Here is a 21,097-nt window from a genome sequence, read left to right as displayed (position 1 = left end):
AAGAGCCCTTCTCTTTGGAAGTGATGACACTGAGCTCTTTCCTGGCCCTGGTGGTCCCACCCACTAGTTCTTACCCCTACGAACCTGTGTGAGTGGTGAAAGTTGGCCTGGCTTCCCCCCTAGGTCACCGGGTCCCGACACACAGTCCTGTTTTAGCACTGCTGAGTTGAACCATCTTCCATACAGCGGCGTAGGACCGTCTAGGGTGGGCACACGAGAACAGCCACCTGAACAGAGGGTGCCCCCACTCATGCTGCAGAGTCCCCAGCCTGCTATGTCTGCACTGCTGCCAGGCCATGAAGCATGGGGAAAGTAGACTCAGGTCTGCCCATGAGCTCTGTCTTCTATCTGACAGGTCAGGACGGGACTTTCCCCAGGACCTCAGGGAGCACCAGCCTTCAGCTCAGGCCAGAGCAGAATTCTTGCTTGTTTTGAATGGTCACGTGTAGGGTTCAGATTGTCCTCAGGTTTCTGGATCTAGGAGAGACTTGGGCTCTGGGGTTGCCAGCCTGGGAGGAGGAGCAGGCCTTCCAGCAGGCAGCTGTTAACTAAGCACAGGATTGCTCAGCGTGACTGGTTTCACAGAGGATCGTGTTCTATAGGACGAGACCCAGTATGGAACTGGAGTCTTACTCTCGTCTTGGACCTTGGGACCCTGAGCTGCCAGCACTGGAGCTAGTTACCCGAATCCCCAACAGACAGGTTTCACAACTCATTCCACTCTGAGGAGTCCAGGGAGGGGAAGCCTTCCCACTGGCCCCGGCCACTCTGGCTGCTTTCCACAAAAGCCTGTCTGTGGAGCGCAAGAGATCATTTGCTTTCTTCTGCTAAAGCCAGCCGCTTTAGCTGTTGAATAGCCATTCAGTGCAGGCTCCTTCTGGGGCCTGATCTCCCTGCACACACAGCCCTTTCTTTGCCAGGACCGTCTTCAGCCTGCTGAGCTATCGGTGTCCCCCAGCATGTTTAGAGGGTGACATGTGGTCCCTGGGTCTTTGTCTCTACATGTGACCTCTTCTGTCTTCATGGCTGTACTTGGGGTTTGGTCCCGGCTCCCCCTTTTCCTTGGTGCCTCCCCTCCCATACCCTCCTCCTCTAGATAGCGAGGGGCCTGCTCTGGGCCTGGCGCTTCTCTCCGGGGCTCCGGCAGGCCCCAGGAGAAGTCCCTTCCCGAGTTGCTGAGTGTGCTTGCTCACCTGAGGAATATTAGGTATAATGTCTTTATTTGGTCACCTGTTTTTGTGACACCACATGGCTTATTCTCTTGGCAGAGAGGCACGGTCTTTCTTACATGGTGAGCAGGGGGTCGCTTAACCTGTGGGCTGTGCCCTCAGGGCGGTGTCATTCCTCTGTCCCCTTCTCTGGCTGTCCGAGACACTGTTGGCCAAAACTATAGGAATGTGCCTTCTCTCTCCTTAATAAGCTGTTTCCAGCCCCTCGAGCTGCAGGTAGGGTTTCCCCGTCTCCGCCTTTCAGACGCATGTGTGTTGGCCGACAGGAGATGCTGGGGAGCCTGTCATTTTGCTGTGATGCTTGTGCTGCTGTGTCCTTCTCCCTCAGCGGAGGCAGCAGCGGCTTCTGCTCCGATGTCCGCTCCCTGATGTATTTTCCTGAGCGTGGAAGGGAGGAGGGTGGGGAGGGGAGAAGGGGAGGGCCAGACATTATGAGAGCGAGCGAGGGCTGTGGGGCCGGCAGCAGGCAGCGTGGAGCCCAGGAGCCTCCAGACAAAGCACTCTGCTGCGGTTCTGTGAGCGCACACATCCACCGGCAGCAGGCAGGACCACAGCTGCCCGGCTGGGGGATTACAAGCAGGAATGAATCAGCAGCCAGGGACACTTGACTTCGTGAGCATACGAGAGCCCGCCGCCTAGGTTCCCTGGAGCAGACAGCCCCAGTCAAGGGCAGGGGACCCAGCGTCTTGGAGTGCTGCTGCATCGTGCATCGGGAGGCCACCGGGTCCCTGACCACCAGCTGCTCTGCAGAGGACAGAGGAGGGGGAGCCTAGCACAGTGGGTCACCGGGGGCTCCCAGATAACCAAGCCAGTTGGCCTTGGCCTGCCTTGAAGGGCAGAAAGTGCCGAGAACAAGAGAATGACTTTCACCGTGTCAAGAGTTCTCTGGAGGTGATGTCTTTGTAGTTGGTTCTTTTTCCTCCCTTTCCCTTTTTTCCTTCTTTTATCATCTGTTCTTGCCCATGAGAACCAGAGAAGTAGGTGGGGGCTAGGCGCTCAGGTCGGCAGGGAGGGCTGAACTCTGTTCCTCCCCGCCCCGCCCCCCCGTCCGGCCGAGGAGCAGAGCAGATACATGTCGTCCCTTCCCTGCCGGCCCTCAGAGGAGAACATCAGGATCCGGAGACCCTGGGAAGACCGTTGCTGTCTGTGTCACTCAGCCAGAGAGAGCACAGCGCCGAATGTGAATAGACTTAAGCCGTCACAGCTCAGCTGACAGAGGACCGCTTCCCTTTTCCCTTTCTTTCATCGGGTCGGGTTTTGTCGTCTTTAGCCAAGAACTGGATCTGCCTGCCTGCTTTCCACCTGAGCAGGCAGGCGAGTCACAGGAACAGCCACTATCAGAAGAGGAAGATGAATGCCCAGCCCCGGCAAAAGAGCCCGGCCCGGGAAGGCAGCGCTTCAGACAGCACCCTGGCGCGGGAGACGCCCCGCTCGCCAGCCGCCAGAGTCTAGCTGTGGACTGGGCCCCTGGCCCCGCTGGCCGTGCAGCCCGGGGGAGCGCGATGTCGCCGTCACAGCAGGGCCACACCTGAGCCCCATCCCCGGGCCCCGGGCCCCGGCCCGTGCGCAGCACTCGGCCCCCTCTGCCTTGAGCCTCTGAGCACAAAGGGCCAGTGGCCATGGTTTGCTTATTCCGGGACTGCTGGGGGAAAACAAGTAAAAGTCTCTTTTCTCCCCCTGCCGGGTTCTGTGCTGCTTGTGTTGCATGTGCTGGGTCCCGTGAACAGCCGCCGCTGCTTCCCTCCCGGAGCCCTCGCTGTGTGCCTGTGCCCCTCAGCTGCATGAAGACGCGTGCTCTCTCCTGACTGGTTTGTGCTGCAAGGTCACAGGACTTGTCCCTCGCCCACGGCCCCGCGGGGGCTCCAGAAGTTGCATGGATGAGAGGAGCCCCCAGCCCCTCTAGTGCCCGTGGGAACAGACTTCCTGAAATACCTCAGTGTGAACGCTGACCTGTGGGCAGAGACCGTGCATGTGCCACCGCAGCCCTGGAGGAGCTCAGACTTGAGGGGGTGGGTGGGTGTGCGGCCCGGGCCCACCTGCCCTCGGCCTGCACCCGGAAGAGGAGCTGCGGGTCCTCTGCTCTCTGGTCTCTTGTACATAGTCTGGCTGCTTTATGGTAATGACCATGATGTGGCAGTGCCATCTGTCTTCCTCAGAGTGCCGCTGCTACCGCCTTAATGGGTTTTCCCTTTTCAAGCGTCTGCCGATTCCTCTCTCGTCAGGTTCGCGGACGCTGGAGCAGAGCGTCGGGGAGTGGCTGGAGGCGGTTGGGCTGCAGCAGTATGAGAGCAAGTTGCTTCTGAATGGCTTTGACGATGTCCGCTTCCTGGTAAGTGCCCGCAGGCCTCCTCGGGGGCGGGGTGCAGCTCGGCGGAGACGGAGACGCGCCTCTCTGGTCTCCCGTGGGCCCTGCTGGAGTGCTAAACAGTGCGTAGCCCCGTATCCCAGCGAAGAGCTGAATGAAGTGACTCAGACATCCAGGAAGTCAGCCGACTGTCATGTGCCTTCTTTCTAAACTCGGTCTCCCTCAACTCTGCTCCCAGAAACGGTTCTATGGGGAGAGCTCTTTGCAAGTCTGCATCCCAAGAGGCAGGGTCCCTGACTGTAGACCTTTGCCCCTTGCTGGTCTCCCTCTCAGACCTCAGAACATATGTCGTGCAGTGAGGCCTCAAGGCGGGTCTTGTTCTGGATCAGACGCCGGGAGTTTTGGTGGACAGGACAGCCAGGTCCCCTGTGATGACTTTCCATCCCATCTCTGTTGGATGCCAGAAGTTTCCTTTATTCCCCAGAATGGTGCCATCAAGCAGGTAGTTGCTGAAGCAGGGAGCCTGGTCCAGCAGGAAGGCCTCTTCCCTGCCCAGCCCAGCCCAGGCTGAGCGGCTAGGGTGGGGAATGTGGCTGTGTAGCCTCATGGACTCGTGACCTCAGAGATGACCCAGAGGAGAGGCTGAATTGGTGGTTGGAAGGATTGCTTGCTTTTCTGAGGTATAATTTTGTGTTGTCTTCCTATAAAGCACGAGGTGTTAAAGAAAAAGAAAAATCCGGGTGACTTTCCTCAGGCTCCCTGTGGAGTGGGGCCTGGCTGGGGCCTTGGGCTTAGGATCCAGTGCATCTTCTTTCAGTCCAGAAAGTGGCTCGGGCACCCATGAGCATTCCTCTCCTGGAACCCCTCCAGGAGGTGGTGAGGTGAAGGGGCGGGGGTCAGTCGGCCCAGAGCTCCCGTCTCCAGTGTGGGTCCCTCTGGAGTTCCCACTAACGAGGCTGCATTTTGTGCCTACCGAATAGCAGCCTGCCCAGGGTGCTAGCCTGGAGCTGCCGGGAGGGACCCTGACTGGGACAGGCCCGCCTCACCTGGGCCACCCTTCCAAAGCCAGCTTAGGGCCGTTACTTTTCAACTTTTAAGAGTCTTGGGTTTTTAAATAGCAATTTTTTTTCTTACATTAACTGAGTATATTTATGGTTCTTATAACCTAACCCCTGACTTACCATGTTCCTGGGGGAAGGCCGACAAACCCAGGGTAGAGGTGGTGGTTCAACCAGCGAGCTGGGGCACTTGGCCCCTGGTGCTGAGTGTTGGGGGGCCTTCACTCTCCGAGCATACCCCTTCACCAGACTGGCTGGCAGGCAGGCAGGCAAGGGAGGCGGGCTGTCCCTTCCCTGTGCTTCAGTACTTTAGAGGCTGAGCTCTTAACTTCTCACCCCTCCTTCTTCTACTTTTGGAAATAGTAAGGTTCCCAACTGTTGAACATCAAGACTCCTTTAAAACTGTTTCCCTGCCCCTTCCTGTGCTCACACCCAGAAAGAAAGTAGCTAGGCGGGCATCTTGGTAAATCTGGCCCTGAGCCAAATGTCCATCCCGGAGGGTGCAGGGACTCTGCTAGACCACGTGTCTGTCTTTGGGGGAAGGACACTCATGGAGGGAGGCCAGCAGTTCAGTATTTCCAGGGCCCTCCAGGCTTCTCCTGTTGCCCTGGGTACGAGCTATTCCTCATCGCTGCTGTCTCAGTTCCAGCGGGGCGCTGGCAGGTGGAGTCTGTACAGGAAGGAATGCTGATCGCACCTCTCTTGAGCACATTACTTCCGGTAGCTAGAGTGGCCTGAGGAGCCATGCAGAGCATCCTGGGTAATTACATGTAAATTGCCAGATGGACTGTAAGGCTAATTGTTTTAGCAACCGGAAAAAAAGGAAAAAAACACACAAGAAAGGGCATTTTTATTGAGAAACATTCTTTTCGTTGCATATGGTATAATTTCCATCATGTTAGCTATGGTATATCTCCGTGTAGTTTGGTTTTCAGTAGGTTGCAAATGTTTTTCTTCGTTGTGAAATGCCCTGGAAACTTCTACAAGATGCATGAGTAGCTTCCAGAGAGCTAAGCTCTCGAGGTAGGAGGAACATCTGGACACTAAGAGTGTTTCACAGACCAGGCACTGCTGTAGAATTTCCCTGTGACAGGGTCCAGCTCCTCCCTGTTGGGGTGGGAGGGACTTTGTCATCATGTGGTCTAATCACCTGTGCCTTCCTTTCCAGACAATCTCGGCCATCATACTTTGCAGCGACAGGGAATTCCACCACCTTACAAAGTAGTAGCCACTTGTTCTTTGCATTGCTCAGGCTTAGTCAAAGTCTGAGTCCTTGTGGACTCTGTCTTTTGGGCCACAGAGAACACGCTTAAACCCTTTAGAAAACTGAAGACTTTCTGTCATGGCCTCTGGCGTTTTATCTTGTCTAGGTCCAACATCCTCCTGTTCTGGGTTGTTCCTCCTATGATGTGATGACTGAGCTGGATAAGCACTGCACCTTGAACTTTATTCATACTCTCTTGCCTGCTGGCAGAAAGGGCCTTTGATTTGGAGGGGTCAGGGTCAGGACCGGGGCCGGGGCAGTGGGGGCTGCCACGTGCTCCCTAGGCTGATCGGGCTGACACCAGACCCTGGGAGACAGGGCCCAGGAATCTAGCTCCTGCCTCTGCCGGCCAGCCCACCACACTGGCTCGCTCATCACAGCCAGTTCCGTTTTTCACCGTAAGTCTTGTCCACAGGAAATGGGCTTTCTTAGGACAAGGGAGGAAATGCATTTAATCAGCACGGAAGGAAGGTAATTGGTGATTGGCGAGTTTGAAGCTCCAAGCGTGCTGGTGCAAGTCTCCATATCTGGGGACCGAGCCTGACCTCCCTTCACAGAGGTGGCAGTGGAGTCAGTGATGGTGCTCCACATGCTGGAGCGTTAGGTGGGTGTCAAAAAACTGTTTTTGAAGAATGTCTGATGTGGGCAGACGTTGAGTGAAGGAATCAAGACACAAAAATCCATAGGCAACATGATCTTAACTTTCAAAAAAGACAACATCTCTGCACAAGAGATACAAGGGAATAAGCCAGAACGTTTTCAGTGGTTATCTGAGGAGGGTTGTGGGTGGCTTTATTCTCTTATTTGGAACATAAGAGATTTTCTGCATTTCCTACAACGAATGGATCCAAAATCAGAAAAGCAAATAATGCAGGTGTCTTAAAGATCTTGATGGTCCAGCTGGGAAAACAAGGCACATAAAGCAATTAAAACAACCAAGCGGCCAAGTGTTAAGTACTATGGTGAGGCGTGTAGGTGCTGCAGGAGCACAGGGGAGGAGAACCCGCCTCCCCAGGCATGGACCCAGTGCCCGCGCTGAGCTGGCTCACAGCCCTGGGCATACTGCTGGTCAGGGCTCAGATGGGGCTGTGAGGCCCAGAGGGTGGAGACACTGCCAGTGAGGGGCAGGGCTGGGATGCTAGCCCAGATCTGTCCCAACTTTGAACTTCTGGGTTGCACTTGCTGTCTGAGGGTCTGCAGAGGCTGTGGGCTTGGAAAGACACAGGCAGAGGAAAGGCGAGTGTGGAGCCTGAGCCATCTGCGGTGAGTAAGGAGGCCAGTGTAGGGAGTGCAGTGAAGGGCAGGCCACTGGCTGGGCAGGAGGGGTGGGCTGGGCTCGACTGCAAGGGGCCTTGACAGCCAAGCGATGGGAGGCTATCGGGTTGTTCCCCTCATCGGGCAGAGAGGCCCTGGCGTCGGGGTGCACCTTAGATGGCAGGGCATGGTAGAGAGGGCGCGTGGTGGGTGCTGTGCTGGATGACAGACAAACGGAAAATGGAGACGAGTCTGGCAGCCAGCGGAGGATGGGTTAGACACAGACTGAGCCACAGGCCCGTCACCTCTTACGGCCAGCATCGTCACGGAGGCCTCTTGCTCCTCCCATCAATTTATTTCTCCACAGGCTTCCACCACATACGGATAGGCTCCTACTGTTTTCCTGTCTGTTTCTGAGACCAGGCCACCTTGTTCCAGTGTGTTGGGGAGGGATGACCAGTGAAGAGGAGCAAGCCCTGAGAGAGCCGAGAGGCGTAGGCTTGGGGAGGAGGTCATTCTTTTTTGGCCTCCGTGACGTTTCCAGCCTGACCCCCAGACCCCGGAGCTTCTCTTCCTGTGTGCTCCCCGCGTTAGCTCCTCACTCCTTAGCCCCAGAGGCCGGCTTTCTGTCCGCAGTGGGGCCATGCCCTTGGGTTCCTACCCTGGCTTCCCAAGCTCCCTCCCTCTGCGTTCTTTTCTCTCAGGCTTCAAGGGGCCTCTCTGGCCTTGGCAGGGGTGCCCTGGCACTGCTGTCTGGATGCCTCCCTGCCTCGACTTCCTCTCCACTTGCCCTAGCCCCCTCTTCTCCCCACATAGCCCTCTAACTACTAGAATTCTCTGTGCCCCAGAGTGAGGCATGGCCTGAAAGGGAGGCTTCCTCAACTAGGGGCCTCGGAGGGTCAGTGGAGCCGGGCTGTAAAAGGAATACTCTTGGACAGTGTGGATCCTGCTTCCTGGACTGACTCAGTTCTGTGGTCACTTAACTCCTCGCGGGGTCCCAGGGCTTGACTGACATGCCACCAGATACTTCCTTGTCTCCGCTGGGCCCTTTTACCTTGAGACGAGGCAGGCTCACTCTGGGCCTCTTTCCAGGCCGCGTACCCTCTTGCTCTCCCTCTTCCTTTCTCTCTGCCAGATGGTGTGGAGTTCTCCGGGGTAGGGGTGACAGCAGCTGGAGTCCCACTGTGTTTGCCCCCACTTGTGTTCCTTGTGTGCTCTGTCCTTCTCCGGCCGCCTTTACAGTGGAAGAAACTGAGAACTGTTTTCACGTCTGTGAACTTAACTAACTGCCCTTGAAGATGTGTGCAGCAGGTGAACAGCTCCTGTTCTGTAGCTTCTGGCTGCGGACATCTCAGTGTGAGCAGCAGCAGGGGGTTCTGTGCTGGCCCCTCAGAACGTCCGAGTGTTCACGTATTCCAACCCCCAGCAGTGTGCATGTGCGGGAAGTGAGGCCTAGGGGGCAGGGCCCCGGGGTCCACGTGTCTCTGTCAGAGGCACAGACCTCCTCATGCCACGTGTCAAAGTTCAGGTGTTCCCAGGCATCCCTGAAGCCCACCCGTGGACTCCTGGGGTCCATAGACACCACACTGAGGACTCTTGGACTCAGTCATTTGCCCAAGGTTGCCTCTCAAGCACACGGCTGAGCTGTCCTAGAAGCAAGTCTCCTAGGCCCAGAGTGGTGCCCCCACCTCCCACTCTAGTCCCACACCTGCTTGCCCAGGAACATGCTGTGTCTGGGCCTCGTGCTCAGTGTGTCCCCCCAAAGAAGGGGCCTGGGAGCCAGTGAGCTAGGCTAGTGCTACCTGGCATCACTTGCAGGTGCCCGTCTGGACCAGGCAGACCATTCCATCCGCCCCCTGTGTGTTGGGGGCCACTCGACTTCCAGAAGGCTGGAAAAAGCTGCTGGGAATCAGACCCCAGTGAGCTCTTGGCACTGAAGCCCTTCTGGCCCTGCAGCTGCCACCACCACGGGTCGGGGATGGTAGGCATCCCTGCCTCATGTTCTCAGTGAAATTGAGCAGCTTGCTGAGGCCACACTTAGACGTGAACTGGGGGGGCAACGGCTCAAGAGAAAAGTTGAGGTTCTACTTACTTGCAGAGGGAATCAGGGAGGTGGGAGATGTGGGTTTCCCTCCAGGTCCCCTCATAAGATTCTGGGCAGGTTGTTCTGCGCCCCCATATGTCCCCCTGTCCCATGGCGTCTCACTTGACTGCCTACTTCATGGGGGCATAAGCTGTGAAGGGGACACACTGTTACCTGTGGTGACGGGTAACAGCAACTGAGACTGACTACAAATGTAAGAATGTAAGGCAGCAAGGCGGCATTTTCTCTGCAGTGGAGGCCAGGCGGCAACCGTGCTCTGTGGGAATCAGATTGGCCTTGTCCTCAGACCCACGAAGACGTAAAGCTTGCTCTGGGTGGTCTGGGGACCGAGCCCTTTGACCCCAGGCTGACTTGGGCCTGGGTAACTTACGCTGTTTATTTGGGGGGTGAATGAAGCACCTTGACCTCAGATAAGGCTCAGGTGTCCAGGGGCAGCGGGCAGCAGATGGATGGAAGGATGCTGTGCTGGTACTGGGAGAATGGGAACACTGAGAACTGGCTCAGGAGGACAGGGGGCATAGGGGTGTTGTTTCCGTGAAACTGGCAGGCGAGTCCCAGACGCTTGTGCTGTTGCCGCAGCCTTGAGGACCCTCCTGAAGTTGGCGGGTGGAGGGGCCTCTGGCGTCAGAAACGGGACTTGGTAGCATTTGTGCTTCTTCCTCATCTTCTGTAGAACTGGTTGCATTTGTCACCTTCAAGTTCTGTCTCTCCAGGTGAGGGCAGGTCTGTGCTGCAGGGGGCAGGGGTGACCAGGAGAGTAGCGGGTGTGGGTCAGGGCTGAGCCGCTCTTGTTGCTGAGAGTGTGGAGCTGGGGGAAGGTGCCCGTTTGGGAAGTGATGCGACACAGCCCCAGTCGGGAGGCAGCGGGGCCGGGCCAGACAGAGGCGAACAGAGAAACACGAGACTCATTGAGCACCCGGTCCCTGAGCGCTCAGCACCATGGGATTTGTTATTTAACCTGCGAAGCAGGAGGGCTTGATCCTATTTACAAGGTTCTAACTTTCTAAGAACCTGGAGCGGCGCAGTCGGGATTTGAACTCAGTTCTTACTCCAACGGGTTCTTTATGCCACAGCTGCCTTGCATGTGGTAGCTGGCACACGGAAAGCCCTCAGCCCCAGAAACGGTGAATGTCTGAGATGAAAGCGGCCACGCTGAATACAGAAATGAGGCCTGAGGGGCGGGCCAGGCAGAAAGTCTGGAAACCACTTCGGGGCAATGATAAACCTTCTTGGGAGGCCAGTCCAGCACCGCTTTGCCCAGGAGACCCTCTTCCACCAGACCGTACCTGCCTTTGTTTGAGTGGGGGCCGGATCCCAGAGGGGCGGACGTTTGGCCATCACTGGGCCCAGAGGTGGATGCCCAGGTACACTATCATCAAGCCTGCTTTCTCACATACTCCTGTGTCGCACGCACACCTTTCCCTGTGACATTTAACGGACTCTCGTGACCAGCTGCAGTGACTGCACACGCTCCAGTACATGGGCGCCCCGTGATTTAACCCGCCACTGGGCACTTTGGCTTCTCTGCCGCAGGCAGGCTTTGGCGGTTCCCAGGACACGTACCGGCCACAGCGATGGAGCCGTTCCGGGCACGGTCACCTGGGGTGCAGGTTGCCGAACACAGGGCCCTGGTCTAAGCCAGGCCTGCCTTCTGAGGCTGGGGTTGTACTAAGTAGGCACACGGGTACCTGCACAGGTGGACCAGGAGCGAGAGGGGGCGAGCAGACCCAAGCAGTCTGAGGCCCGAGGGGCCTGGCAGGGGAGAGCGGGAAGGATCTTTGGGAGGGGCCAGAAAGTGAGTAGGAGGCGCAGGGCTTTGTTGCTCGCCGCGGCTACACCAGTCTGGGCTTCCCCCCCAGGCTGCCTGTGGGCCCTGCCCTCCTGAGAGGGCAAGGGCTGAGTTTGAGCATGGTGGAGAATTTGCAGTGTTCGCGCTTCAGGGACTTAAACTGCTCGAACTGCTGGGTCCTGGATCCCCAGCTGACAGGAGGGGGAGCGGGTATGGCAGCCCCCGGAGAGCCCGGCTGACCTCACGGTCTGCCACAGAATCAGGGCCCCAGCAAAACAGTGACCAGAACGGGTGCCGGGGGTCTGCCCAGCGCCTCCGTGCTGAGGGCTTGTCTGCCTTGAGGAGGGACTGAAACATCCCTTGGCCTTGCGTCTCAGCGATGGGCCTAGGCTAGAGCCTCACCTCCCACCTGTCGGGGCTTGCTGGTGGCAGACCCCCTTTCTTGCCCTGAGTGCTACCCTGTGCCTCAGGAGGGGGGCAGAGCACCATGCCGTGCCTTCATGACAGGCTTGGGCTGGGGCTTCCGTAAATCGTTGATCCTCAGGTCTGGCATCAGCTTCCCAGGCCCCCCTCCAGTAAGCCAGGCTCGCACCTCTGCATCCTCAGACCCTTTGCCAGGGGCATGCTGAGCCCTGTATGCCTGGAAACAAGTCAGGAAGGGTGTTCAAATAGGGTGAAGTTCAAATGACTGCCCTCTCTCCGCTTTGGTTCTTCTCTGAGCTGGGAAAGAGGCAGCTCTGTAACCTGAATATGGCAGGGACAGGGCTATGTGACCTCAGACAAGTCAGTCCTTTGCTGAACCTCAGCTTCCTTGTGACGAAAAGGATAGCTTCCCTCTGCCCTGAGCAGGACCAGCTAACTCCCTGGCACAGCCCTCCAGCCCAGGCCCACCTTCCCACTTCCATCTCCTGGAACTTCTCTCTGCTCCCAGGCAGGGTGGCTTTTGTCACAGCTGCCTGTACCTGTGCTGTTCCCTCAGTTGGGGAGCTCTTGACCCACTTCTCTGCCCTCTTCCCACCTCCCTGTGAAACTCCCTCTGGACCCCGCCATTGCTCCCCCCCAGCTCATACGTCCCTGGGCTCCCCTTCCCCACCCCAGCACGTCCCCACCTCTCCCCAGACCTCATCCTCTTCCCTCGCAGAGGACTCCAAAAGACCACAATCACGGAGTCAGCAGCACTGGTTTTGGCTGTTCAGCCTCTTCTTTTTATATCCGTGTTGTTGCCTCCAAAGTATCCTTAGTCATTCAACAGATTTTTATTATGCGCGGACAACATGCCAGGCATTGCCCTAGATGCAGGTGGCGGCAAAGCCGTGAGTGAGACAGGCACCTCTGGCCCGTAACAGCCTCAGGACCCTCAGCCAGCAGCTCAGTGTTTTTCCCTTTGGCTGAGAAGCATCCACTCCAATGTGCCACACTCCAAATGTTCCCTTCTTAGGTCTTTTCCACTATTTGTTGAATGAAGACATGCCCGACAGTTAAAGAAAATTCCAGCAAAATATTGACAAGTGTGATACCTCTCAGGATGCAACAGGATCTTTCCTTCTCCTGAAGTCATATGGTCAGGAAGACTCTGAAGATATTCAGAGACCCCTGGAGGGCCAGAGAAAGCTAGAGAGAAAGGACTGGGGCCCTGCAACAGCCCTTTCCTCCACCTCCGCCAGGACTCTCCCCACGACTCCCAGAGGCAGTTCCTGCTGTCCGTGCTCCTTCCCTTCCCATGGCCCCTGTCTTCCCCTCTGTCCACACATCCACTGAGCTACGCGCAGGATCTGGGCCTTGGAGACCCCGCTTAGCACCGACGCGCCCCTGTTGAAAGTGCCATCTTCTGCGCCCATTGGTGAGCCCAGTGACCGATACTGGTAGGAAGGAGAGGCCTTTCAAATAGATTGAGCTGAAGGAGAGTGAAAGTACCGCCACTTCTCGTTTGTGCCTTCTCAGGGAAGGACACCCAGGAATGATGGTGTATGTGCAAGTCAGTCCAGGGGCACGCTTGCCCCAGCTGAGCTCTGATGGGCCGGCCTCTCCCTGAGTCAGCCTGTTCCTGGGCCCAGGGCTTGGGCTGTGTACGCAGAGGCCTGGGCCACATCCTGACCCTGCTTCTCCTTCGCTGTGAGGCCTCGGCAGGCCTTCCCCTTCCCCTCACCCACTTCTAGGGGCCCACGCAGCGCTAAGAGTTGGGATTCTATACAGGTGGAAGCACTGCCCCGGCCCCGGAGGTGGAGGGCAGGGAGGCGGGAGGGAAGTTCTATGCAGGGACCCTAGTTCCAGAGCCCGAGCGTCCCCAGCCCTGGGACGGCTTCCCTGCTGCTGCTGGTAGGTACCTTCCACGCTTTGCTTTGTCTTCAACAGAGCCCACCTCCCTAAACAAGTAGAAGGAGCCTGGAGCGTGACTTTGGAGTTCGTCAGAGGGACGTTTAACTGTCCTTCTGCAGCTCACAAGCTCTGTGACCTCGCATATGTCACTCCTGCTCTCTGAGCCTCAGTTTCTTTGTGCAATGTGGGCAGTTCCTATCTCAAAGGTTTTTGGGCGGTTTTTTTCAAGCGATGAAGGCAAAGTCCCCGCACAGTGCCAGGACGTGGTCAGGACTCGGGTTCACTGGCATCTCTTCATGTCACCTCCCCCACAAAGACCAGCAGAACGTGCACTTACTGTGCATAGTGACCCTGACGACCGCTTCTTGCTGCCCTCTTCCCTGGATGTGTAGAGAGCAGGATGTGGCCAAGAAGGTGGGATCCTGGCACCGCCACTGGCCGTGAAACCTGGTTCCTGGCCTGTAAAGTGAGGAGCCGTAGTCAACGCCTGCCAGCTGGTTGCAAGGAGGGAGGAACAGGACAGGGAATGGCTGAAGCAGAGCCCTGGACGGGGAGGCACTGGTACTCTGTCCCTCCTCTGTCCTCCTGTCCTGCCTTCCTCAGGGACTGAACCCAGTCAGGCTGAGTGTCGACTAGTTACATGTTTCAGATTTCTCCTAGAATTAGAAACTTTTTTCAAACCTAAGAAAACCGGGGCACTTGGGTGGCTCAGTCAGTTAAGCATCCAACTCTTGATTTCGGCTCAGGTCCGGTTTGTGAGTTCAAGTCCCATATCGGGCTCTGTGTTGATAGTGCAGCGTCTGCCTGGAATTCTGTCTCCCTCTCTCTGCCCCTCCCCTGCTCACACGCACGCTCTCTCTCTCCCTCTCTCGAAAATAAACATATAAAAAATAAAATCTAAGAAATCTCTATTAACAGAAATGCTTAGGCTAATGAGCTGTTCTGCTTTCTTAGCTCCCTAATTGCTGGCTCGCAACAGGGCCTGGAAGATAGCAGCCCTCGGTATAAACATTAACGTGATAGAAGGTAAAGTAAAAAGTCTCTTTTCCCCCACAGCCCTTCTTGTGAAGATGGTTCCAAAAGGCAGTGGTCCCTTCCTCCCTTTAGTAAAGAGGGTGTGGAAACTTCCAGAATGTTTCTTGCCTTTGAGGATTTGTAACACCTCGTAGTCACCACGCAGACTAATCCGAGAGGATGTAGGTGTGGCACGTGCAGGAAATGAGGAGACCCTGCCTGCACCCTGGACATGCTCTGGCAACTACCTGCTTTGATTTTCCGTCACATCCTTTACTTTGGTTTGGTTTACCTCTGCCTCTTTCTTCTCACTGCCGCATACAGCCCCCTAGTCCTCTTGACGGGTTAATGAAGGCCCTGTCTCCAGCTGGATCCGGTTTTCCCGGTTGTCGGCCTTCAGTTCAGCTTTAATGTTGCCCTAAAAGTGTGTGAAGGGTTATGAGTAAATGCTGGGGATACGGTAGGATTTCAGAAACTCCCTGCAGTGCTGTCATCTCTGAGGTGCCCCGGTCAGTCCAGTGCGTGTCCTCACCAGGTGAGGACTCATCGTCAGGCAGAGTCTGGGCAAGAGGCCACCTCTCTCTGCCTTTCCCGTCAGCACACCGTAGATGTGGGCCCAGAGGGACTGCAGGAACTCAGGGTGGTGACTCCTGACTTTGGGGTGACTCAGGAACTGGCCTCAGACCTGGAGAGGGTGGTACCCTTGTCTCATGGAGCCTTCTACAGGCCCAGGCCTCCCTGGTGCCCCTGCGAAGGGGTGTGTTCTGTCTGCAGCCTGAGCAGGAGAGCTTCCGGTCTGGCTTCAGAGCTCTCTCCCCGGGCTCTCTTGAGCCTTGGAAGGGGTCCTCTGCGGGGCAAAGGTTTTTGTCACCATGCACGGGCTCCGGGGGGGGCTACTGTGCCAACATGCACCGTGGCTCAGGCACAAAGGCGAGACTGCCAGGTGAGGGTCTGCATGCGCTGGCCCGAGTTGCTTAAATGGAAATAGAAAGTCCAGAAAGAGTCCCAGAAACACACAAATTTAGGACACAGCAGAGGTCACTTCAGATTGGTAGAGAAAAGACAGTTCATTAACGAAATGGACAGCTTGCTGCCTAGGAAAAAAAATAACTGAATCCTGACTCTTGAACTTCACTTAAAAAAAATTGTAGATTAAAGATTTAATGGTAAAAATGAAAAATTACAGGAAGAAAATATGCAAGAATTGTTTTTAAAAATCTTGAAGAGGGGAGGTCTTTCTCAGCCTGACAGAACTAAGAGAAGCTCTACGGGATATAGGTACAGACCAATAGATTTCTGCACGAACAAAGCCAACATGAAAGTCAAAAGAGAAGTGACAAACTGGAAAAAACGAATGTCTAACTATTTCCAGATAATAGGTTAATTTCCTTACTTTTATTTATTTTTGAGAGAGAAAAAGCGCTTATCAGAGAGGGGCAGAGAGAGAGGGGAGAGAGAATCCCAAGCAAGCTCCACACTGTCAGCACAGAGCCCAACGTAGGGCTTGAACCCACGAACCGTGAGATTATGACCTGAGCCCAGGTAGGATGCTTAACCGACTGAGCCATTCAGATGCCCTGATTTCCTTAGTTTTTAATGTATTTCTACAAATCAAGTACAGAAAAGATCAGTACCTCCAGATATATATATATATAAAGATATAAAGGGATAATTGCTGGAAAAGGAGGTATGGCTGTCCCCCACACATGTGGCCCCAGAGCGTATGGACAAAACAGCTGGGCTGAATCCTGGGTCCATGCTTACATATGTGTGACCCTGCAAATTGTTCATGCTCTCTAGGCTCAGTCTCCTGAGCTATAAAGTGGGGGTAACGATAGTCCCTTTTATTAAATGGGTCACCAAGTCTAAAGCCTGTAGAACATGGAGTGGGGCAGGAATCACAATGTAAATACCTGATAGATAAGGAGCGCCTAGGGTGGCTCGGCTGGCTGAGCATCCAGCCATTGGTTTCAGCTCAGGTCATGATCCCAGCGTCGTGGAATCAAGCCCTACCTCGGGCTCCGCGCTGAGCAGAGAACCTGCTTAAGATTCTCTTTCTCTCTCTCCTGCTCACACACGCACACGTGCTCTCTCTCGCTCAAGTAAAAAATAAAAATAAATAAATACTTGACAAAACCTGAAAAGGTGCTGAAGCTTCCCCTGTGAGTGGGATGCTTTTACAATAGGAAGTGTGCAGTGATAAGCCATTTCTCTGCAATTGTTGCCGACAGTGTGACAAATCTAGCACTCGTGTCATTGATGGGAATATAAATGTGTGTTAGACTTCCAGACACACATATCCTTTGACCAAGCAGTCTTTCTTGATAACTGTCCCAGAAATGATGCACATATGGGGGTATTCATGCAGTACTATTTGTAAAAGCTGGAATTGGAAATAGTCATCGTGCAGCAGGGACCTAGTTAAAATAATTTATAATAGGTCCCTAACCTGGATGATCATGCGGCTTTTAAAAAAAGAGGCAGGTCTAAATATCCTGATGTGAAGCAATCTCCTGTATACCTGTAAAACGTACCTCGTTTTATTGTGCTCCGCTTTATTGCACTTGGAAGATCCTGCATTTTTTACAAACGGAAGAAGGTTTGTGGTAACCCTGCGTCGATCAAGTCTGTCAGTGCCATGTTTCCAACAGCATTTGCTCACTTGGTGTGTCTGTGTCATATTTTGGCAATTCTTGCAATATTCCAAATTTTTTCTTTATTATTATTTTACGGTGATCTGTGATCAGTGATTGTAACTCACTGAAAGCTCAGATGATGGTTAACATTTTTTTTTTTTAGCAGTTCTTTGTAATTAAGGTATGTACTTTTTTAGACATAATGCCATTGTATACTTAATAGGCGATATAGCATAGTAAACATATGGTATGCCCTGAGAAACCAAAACATTCACTTTACTCACTTTATTGCTGTGGTCTGCAACCAAACACATGAGATCTCTGAGGTATGCCTGTATATTAAGTAGTAAGAGTAAGGTGTTGAACAAGTTGTACAAGAATTCCGTTTGTGAGAGAAGGAAACTGGCCTCAGAGGGACATCCAGAAAAGTGGTACCAGTTGCCTCTGTGTTGGGGGGGGGCGGGGTGCTGTGGCTGAAGGTGGGGCAGAATGCGCGAGTTTTCGTGGATCATAATCTGAAAAGACTTACCTGATGACGCTACTGTGAGGCATAAAGCCTCATCATAGAGGCTGGGGACAGGGAGCAGCCAGGTCTTAGCCCCACCGCCAGATGTGTGGCCTCGGCAAGTTCCTGACCTCCCTGCCTCCTTTTCTGCATCCTTAACACGAGGATGAAAAGGATCCACCGCACAGGGGCGTGAGTGTGAACTGGTGTGTCCGGGTCACAAGCTCTGGGGCCTGTCATCTAGCAGGCACGTGCACAGTGAGTGCCAGACCTCCCTCTCCTCCCCGTCAGGGGTCGGGTTCATGGCCCAACTCTGGCACCCCCCCAGCTCCCGGGGCCAGAAGACTTTCTCTGACATCTCTCCGCTTTGAGACTCCTCTCCTCCCTGGGTTGAGGCTGGTTCCTTGGCTGACCACCTGACGTGGCTGTCGCAGCCTTCGAGTTAGGAAAGCATGTCTGTGAGGAAGCTTGGGCTGGTCCACCCGCCCTTCACCTCGGATGGTTGTGGAACCCGCCCCCGAGAAGCGCGTGGACACAGAGTGGGGCCAGGGCTGTGCCTGGGCCTGACATGCCGGACCCCGCCCCGGGTTCGGCTGTGGCCCGCGTCACTGCCCTGTGCACATTCGGAGCCCCGGCGCTGCCCAGCCCGCCGGGGGGCCGCTCGGGCGGGAGTGGGCCGTCTGGGCAGCCTTGTGTGCTGTGCACCTCGGACTCCTGCCTACACAAGACTCTTGCTGCCTGGCCCGGCCTCCCTGGGGAGCTCGGGGTCTCCGTCCCTCTCAGCGCTCGTGCTAGAGGAGGGGCCACGCAAGGCTGCCGTCAGCCACCTGTTCACGAGGACGCTCACGTGAACCTCTTCTGCTTCCAGGGGCCTAACGTGATGGAAGAGCAAGACCTGCGGGAGATTGGCATCAGTGACCCACAGCACCGGCGGAAGCTGCTCCAGGCGGCACGGTCCCTGCCCAAGGTGACCGCTGACAGCTCGGTGGCCTCGGCCTGTGCCGAGACAGGGCCCTGTCCCCGACGCCACCTGGACCCAGAATAGGGAAGGAGCTTGGCTCCAGGGCACGCAGATCGCCACAGGCTGTCTGTCTCTCATCTCGAGGGACACGGCGGGCAGCACAGAGGCCTGTTTACTTTCTTGCCAAGTCCCGGGGCCCGGAGACTCAGCAGAGACTAAGGACAGTTGGGGACCCGGTACAGGCTCTGGAGGGAGGCTCCAGACCCCTGCCCAGCACAGGAGCTGGTACCCACAGGTTTGGCCTGTCACCTGGAGCCTCTTGGGGTCTTTCCTGACTCACCGGAGACCAGGCCAGCCTGCACCGACCCCTGACGTCAGCCCCTCCCCAGGAAAGGCAGAGGGGTGCTCGGGGCAGCAGGGGAGGCAGTTTTTCCCTGGGGGAGCCAGGGGCTGGTAGGCCCAAGCCTCTCCCCCTCGACTATGGTGGTGCTAAGTCCAGGGTACCCAGAGCTGGGGAAGCATGAACAAGTCCCAGCAGTGGGGCCAGTGCCTACTTCACAGGAACATACCATGTTGTCCCACCAAGTCTGTGACCTTGTCATAGCTCAGTGGGAACCCCTCTGCAAACCTTTCTCCCATCGAGCTGTATCCACTAGGGCCGTCTTCCCCAACCCTGGAATGCTCCGGTGACCCCAGATGGGGGAGCCGGGACCAGAGCAGTGGTACAAAGGGCTGTGTGAAGGGAGGAGACTCTGGTCCTCTGGACTTTTGTCCCATGAGTGCTGAGATGTCAGTCCTACTGCCCCTTCTTGCCCCACAGGTGAAAGCTCTGGGCTATGACGGCAACAGCCCCCCATCAGTGCCCTCCTGGCTGGACTCCCTCGGTCTGCAGGACTACGTCCATTCCTTCCTGTCGAGTGGCTACAGTTCCATTGACACTGTGAAAAACCTCTGGGAACTGGAGCTTGTCAACGTGAGTGTAGCCTCTGCTCAGGCCAGACCTGACCCACGAGGGTACGGCCTGGGGCTGGGAGGAGAGCTACAGGCGTAGGTGTGGCCTGACCCCTCCTCTCACCCCTGCCCAGGTCCTGAAAGTCCACCTGCTCGGCCATCGCAAGCGCATCATCGCCTCCCTCGCAGACAGGCCCTATGAGGAGCCACCCCAGAAGCCCCCGCGGTTTTCCCAGCTGAGAGTGAGTTGGGGAGGGGTGGAAAGGGATCGGTGGGTGTTCTTCATATTGCTAGGAATTAAAGAGAATTTTTGAGAGATTCTTTAGAGACACTCTGATCTCTATAGTAGGGGAGTGAACGATCCTTCCCCTCTTGTTGTTGGACCAGTTCTGCCCCTGGGCCCAAGGAGCACAGAGCAGGAGTTGTTGGGCTGGTCATTTATCAATTACATGCCTCCCATCTACATCAGAAGCTTGACAGGGCCTATAATAAAGGATTCTGTTTAAATATATGTAGAAAGTAAAATGTTAGAAAAAGTAGCACAGCAAATATCGAAATCCCAGCAGCTGCTGGTGACAGAGCCAGTGGGGCAGGCAGGGGGCAGGAGGAGCCCCCTTTCCAGCAGTCTGACGTGAACCTGAAACAAGACTTGAAATCCACAGTGGGACCTGTGCCCTCCCCAAGTCTTTGGAAGGAAAATCCCTGCACTTGGGGTGGGCTAGAGAACCTGTGGTTTTATTTATTTTTTTAATAAATTGTTTTTAATGTTTACTTATTTTGAGAGAGAGAGAGAAAGAGAGCGTGCGCACAAGCAGGAGGACAGAGAGAGAGGGAGACACAGAATCTGAAGCAGGCTCCAGGCTCTGAGCTGTCAGCACAGAGCCCGATGAACGGCTTGAACTCACGAACAGTGAGATCATGACCTGAGCTGAAGTCAGATACTTAACCGACTGAGCCACCCAGGCGCCCCTGATTTTATTTATTTTTAAATGTTTGTTTATTCTGAAAGAAAAAGCTCACGGGCACGCCCACGTGAGCACAAGCAGGAGAGGGGCCGAGAGAGAGAATCTCAAGCAGGCTCCACACTCAGAGCAGTGCCTGACAAAGAGCTCGATCCCATGTCCCTAGGATCATGACCTGAGCCAAAACCAAGAGCCACCCAGGTGTCCTGAGAACTTGTGGTTTTAAAATCCTCATGGATGCTTTGTGCTGAAGCCAGATAATCCCTGACTGCAGGTTAGACTCTGAGGGCCCACGCTGAGGTCTGGGACAGGCTCTGTTCCCAGACCTGTGAGACTGAGCCCCTGACGAGCACTGGGCCCCGAGCAGGGCCCTCCGAGCCTCAGCCCATGGACGGCAGCCTCATGGCGTGGGCGTTACACAGGAGACCGGCCTGAGGAGCAATGCACAGCTGACATTCAGTCGTGAAGACCTGAGGAGACAGGGGCTCAGGGTGCTGACTGGCAGCGCTGTGTATTTTCTCAAAAAGAGCTTTGGATTTGGCCACGGGCCCCAGAGATCTTCAGTGAATTGTGACCGATGATTCCATCTTTGCTGAATATCAAAGTGGCTTCCCAGCCCTGTAACCATCCCTTTCCCCGTGTGGCTTCAGGCCAAGGAGGGTGCAAGTGAACTGGGGGTGCCCCCGGTGGCTGCTTGCCCGCCCTGCTTGTCACCAGGGCTTCTTGACTCCGGGAAGAATTTGGTTGGT

At 55.5% G+C, this 21,097-nt stretch overlaps 1 protein-coding gene across 6 annotated transcripts in view; it reads left to right on the top strand.

The window, feature by feature from the left end:
- ANKS1A (ankyrin repeat and sterile alpha motif domain containing 1A) overlaps positions 1-21,097 on the top strand; it is a 178,351-nt gene that overhangs the window by 147,915 nt on the left and 9,339 nt on the right. For all 6 annotated transcript variants that reach the window (XM_019456827.2, XM_019456830.2, XM_019456826.2 and 3 more), the window contains 4 exons: positions 3,452-3,558; positions 18,343-18,441; positions 19,256-19,408; positions 19,521-19,628. In XM_019456827.2, coding sequence (XP_019312372.2) covers positions 3,452-3,558; positions 18,343-18,441; positions 19,256-19,408; positions 19,521-19,628 — 467 coding nt within the window. The remainder of the gene's footprint in view (positions 1-3,451; positions 3,559-18,342; positions 18,442-19,255; positions 19,409-19,520; positions 19,629-21,097) is intronic.

The sequence above is a fragment of the Panthera pardus genome, unplaced genomic scaffold, assembly GCF_024362965.1.
Source record: "Panthera pardus isolate Hobbes unplaced genomic scaffold, ASM2436296v1 HiC_scaffold_17, whole genome shotgun sequence".
In the NCBI taxonomy this organism is placed as follows: Eukaryota; Metazoa; Chordata; class Mammalia; order Carnivora; family Felidae; genus Panthera; species Panthera pardus.
The sequence above is the reverse complement of the archived record's forward strand: the minus strand, read 5'-3'. Positions and strand labels throughout refer to the sequence as shown.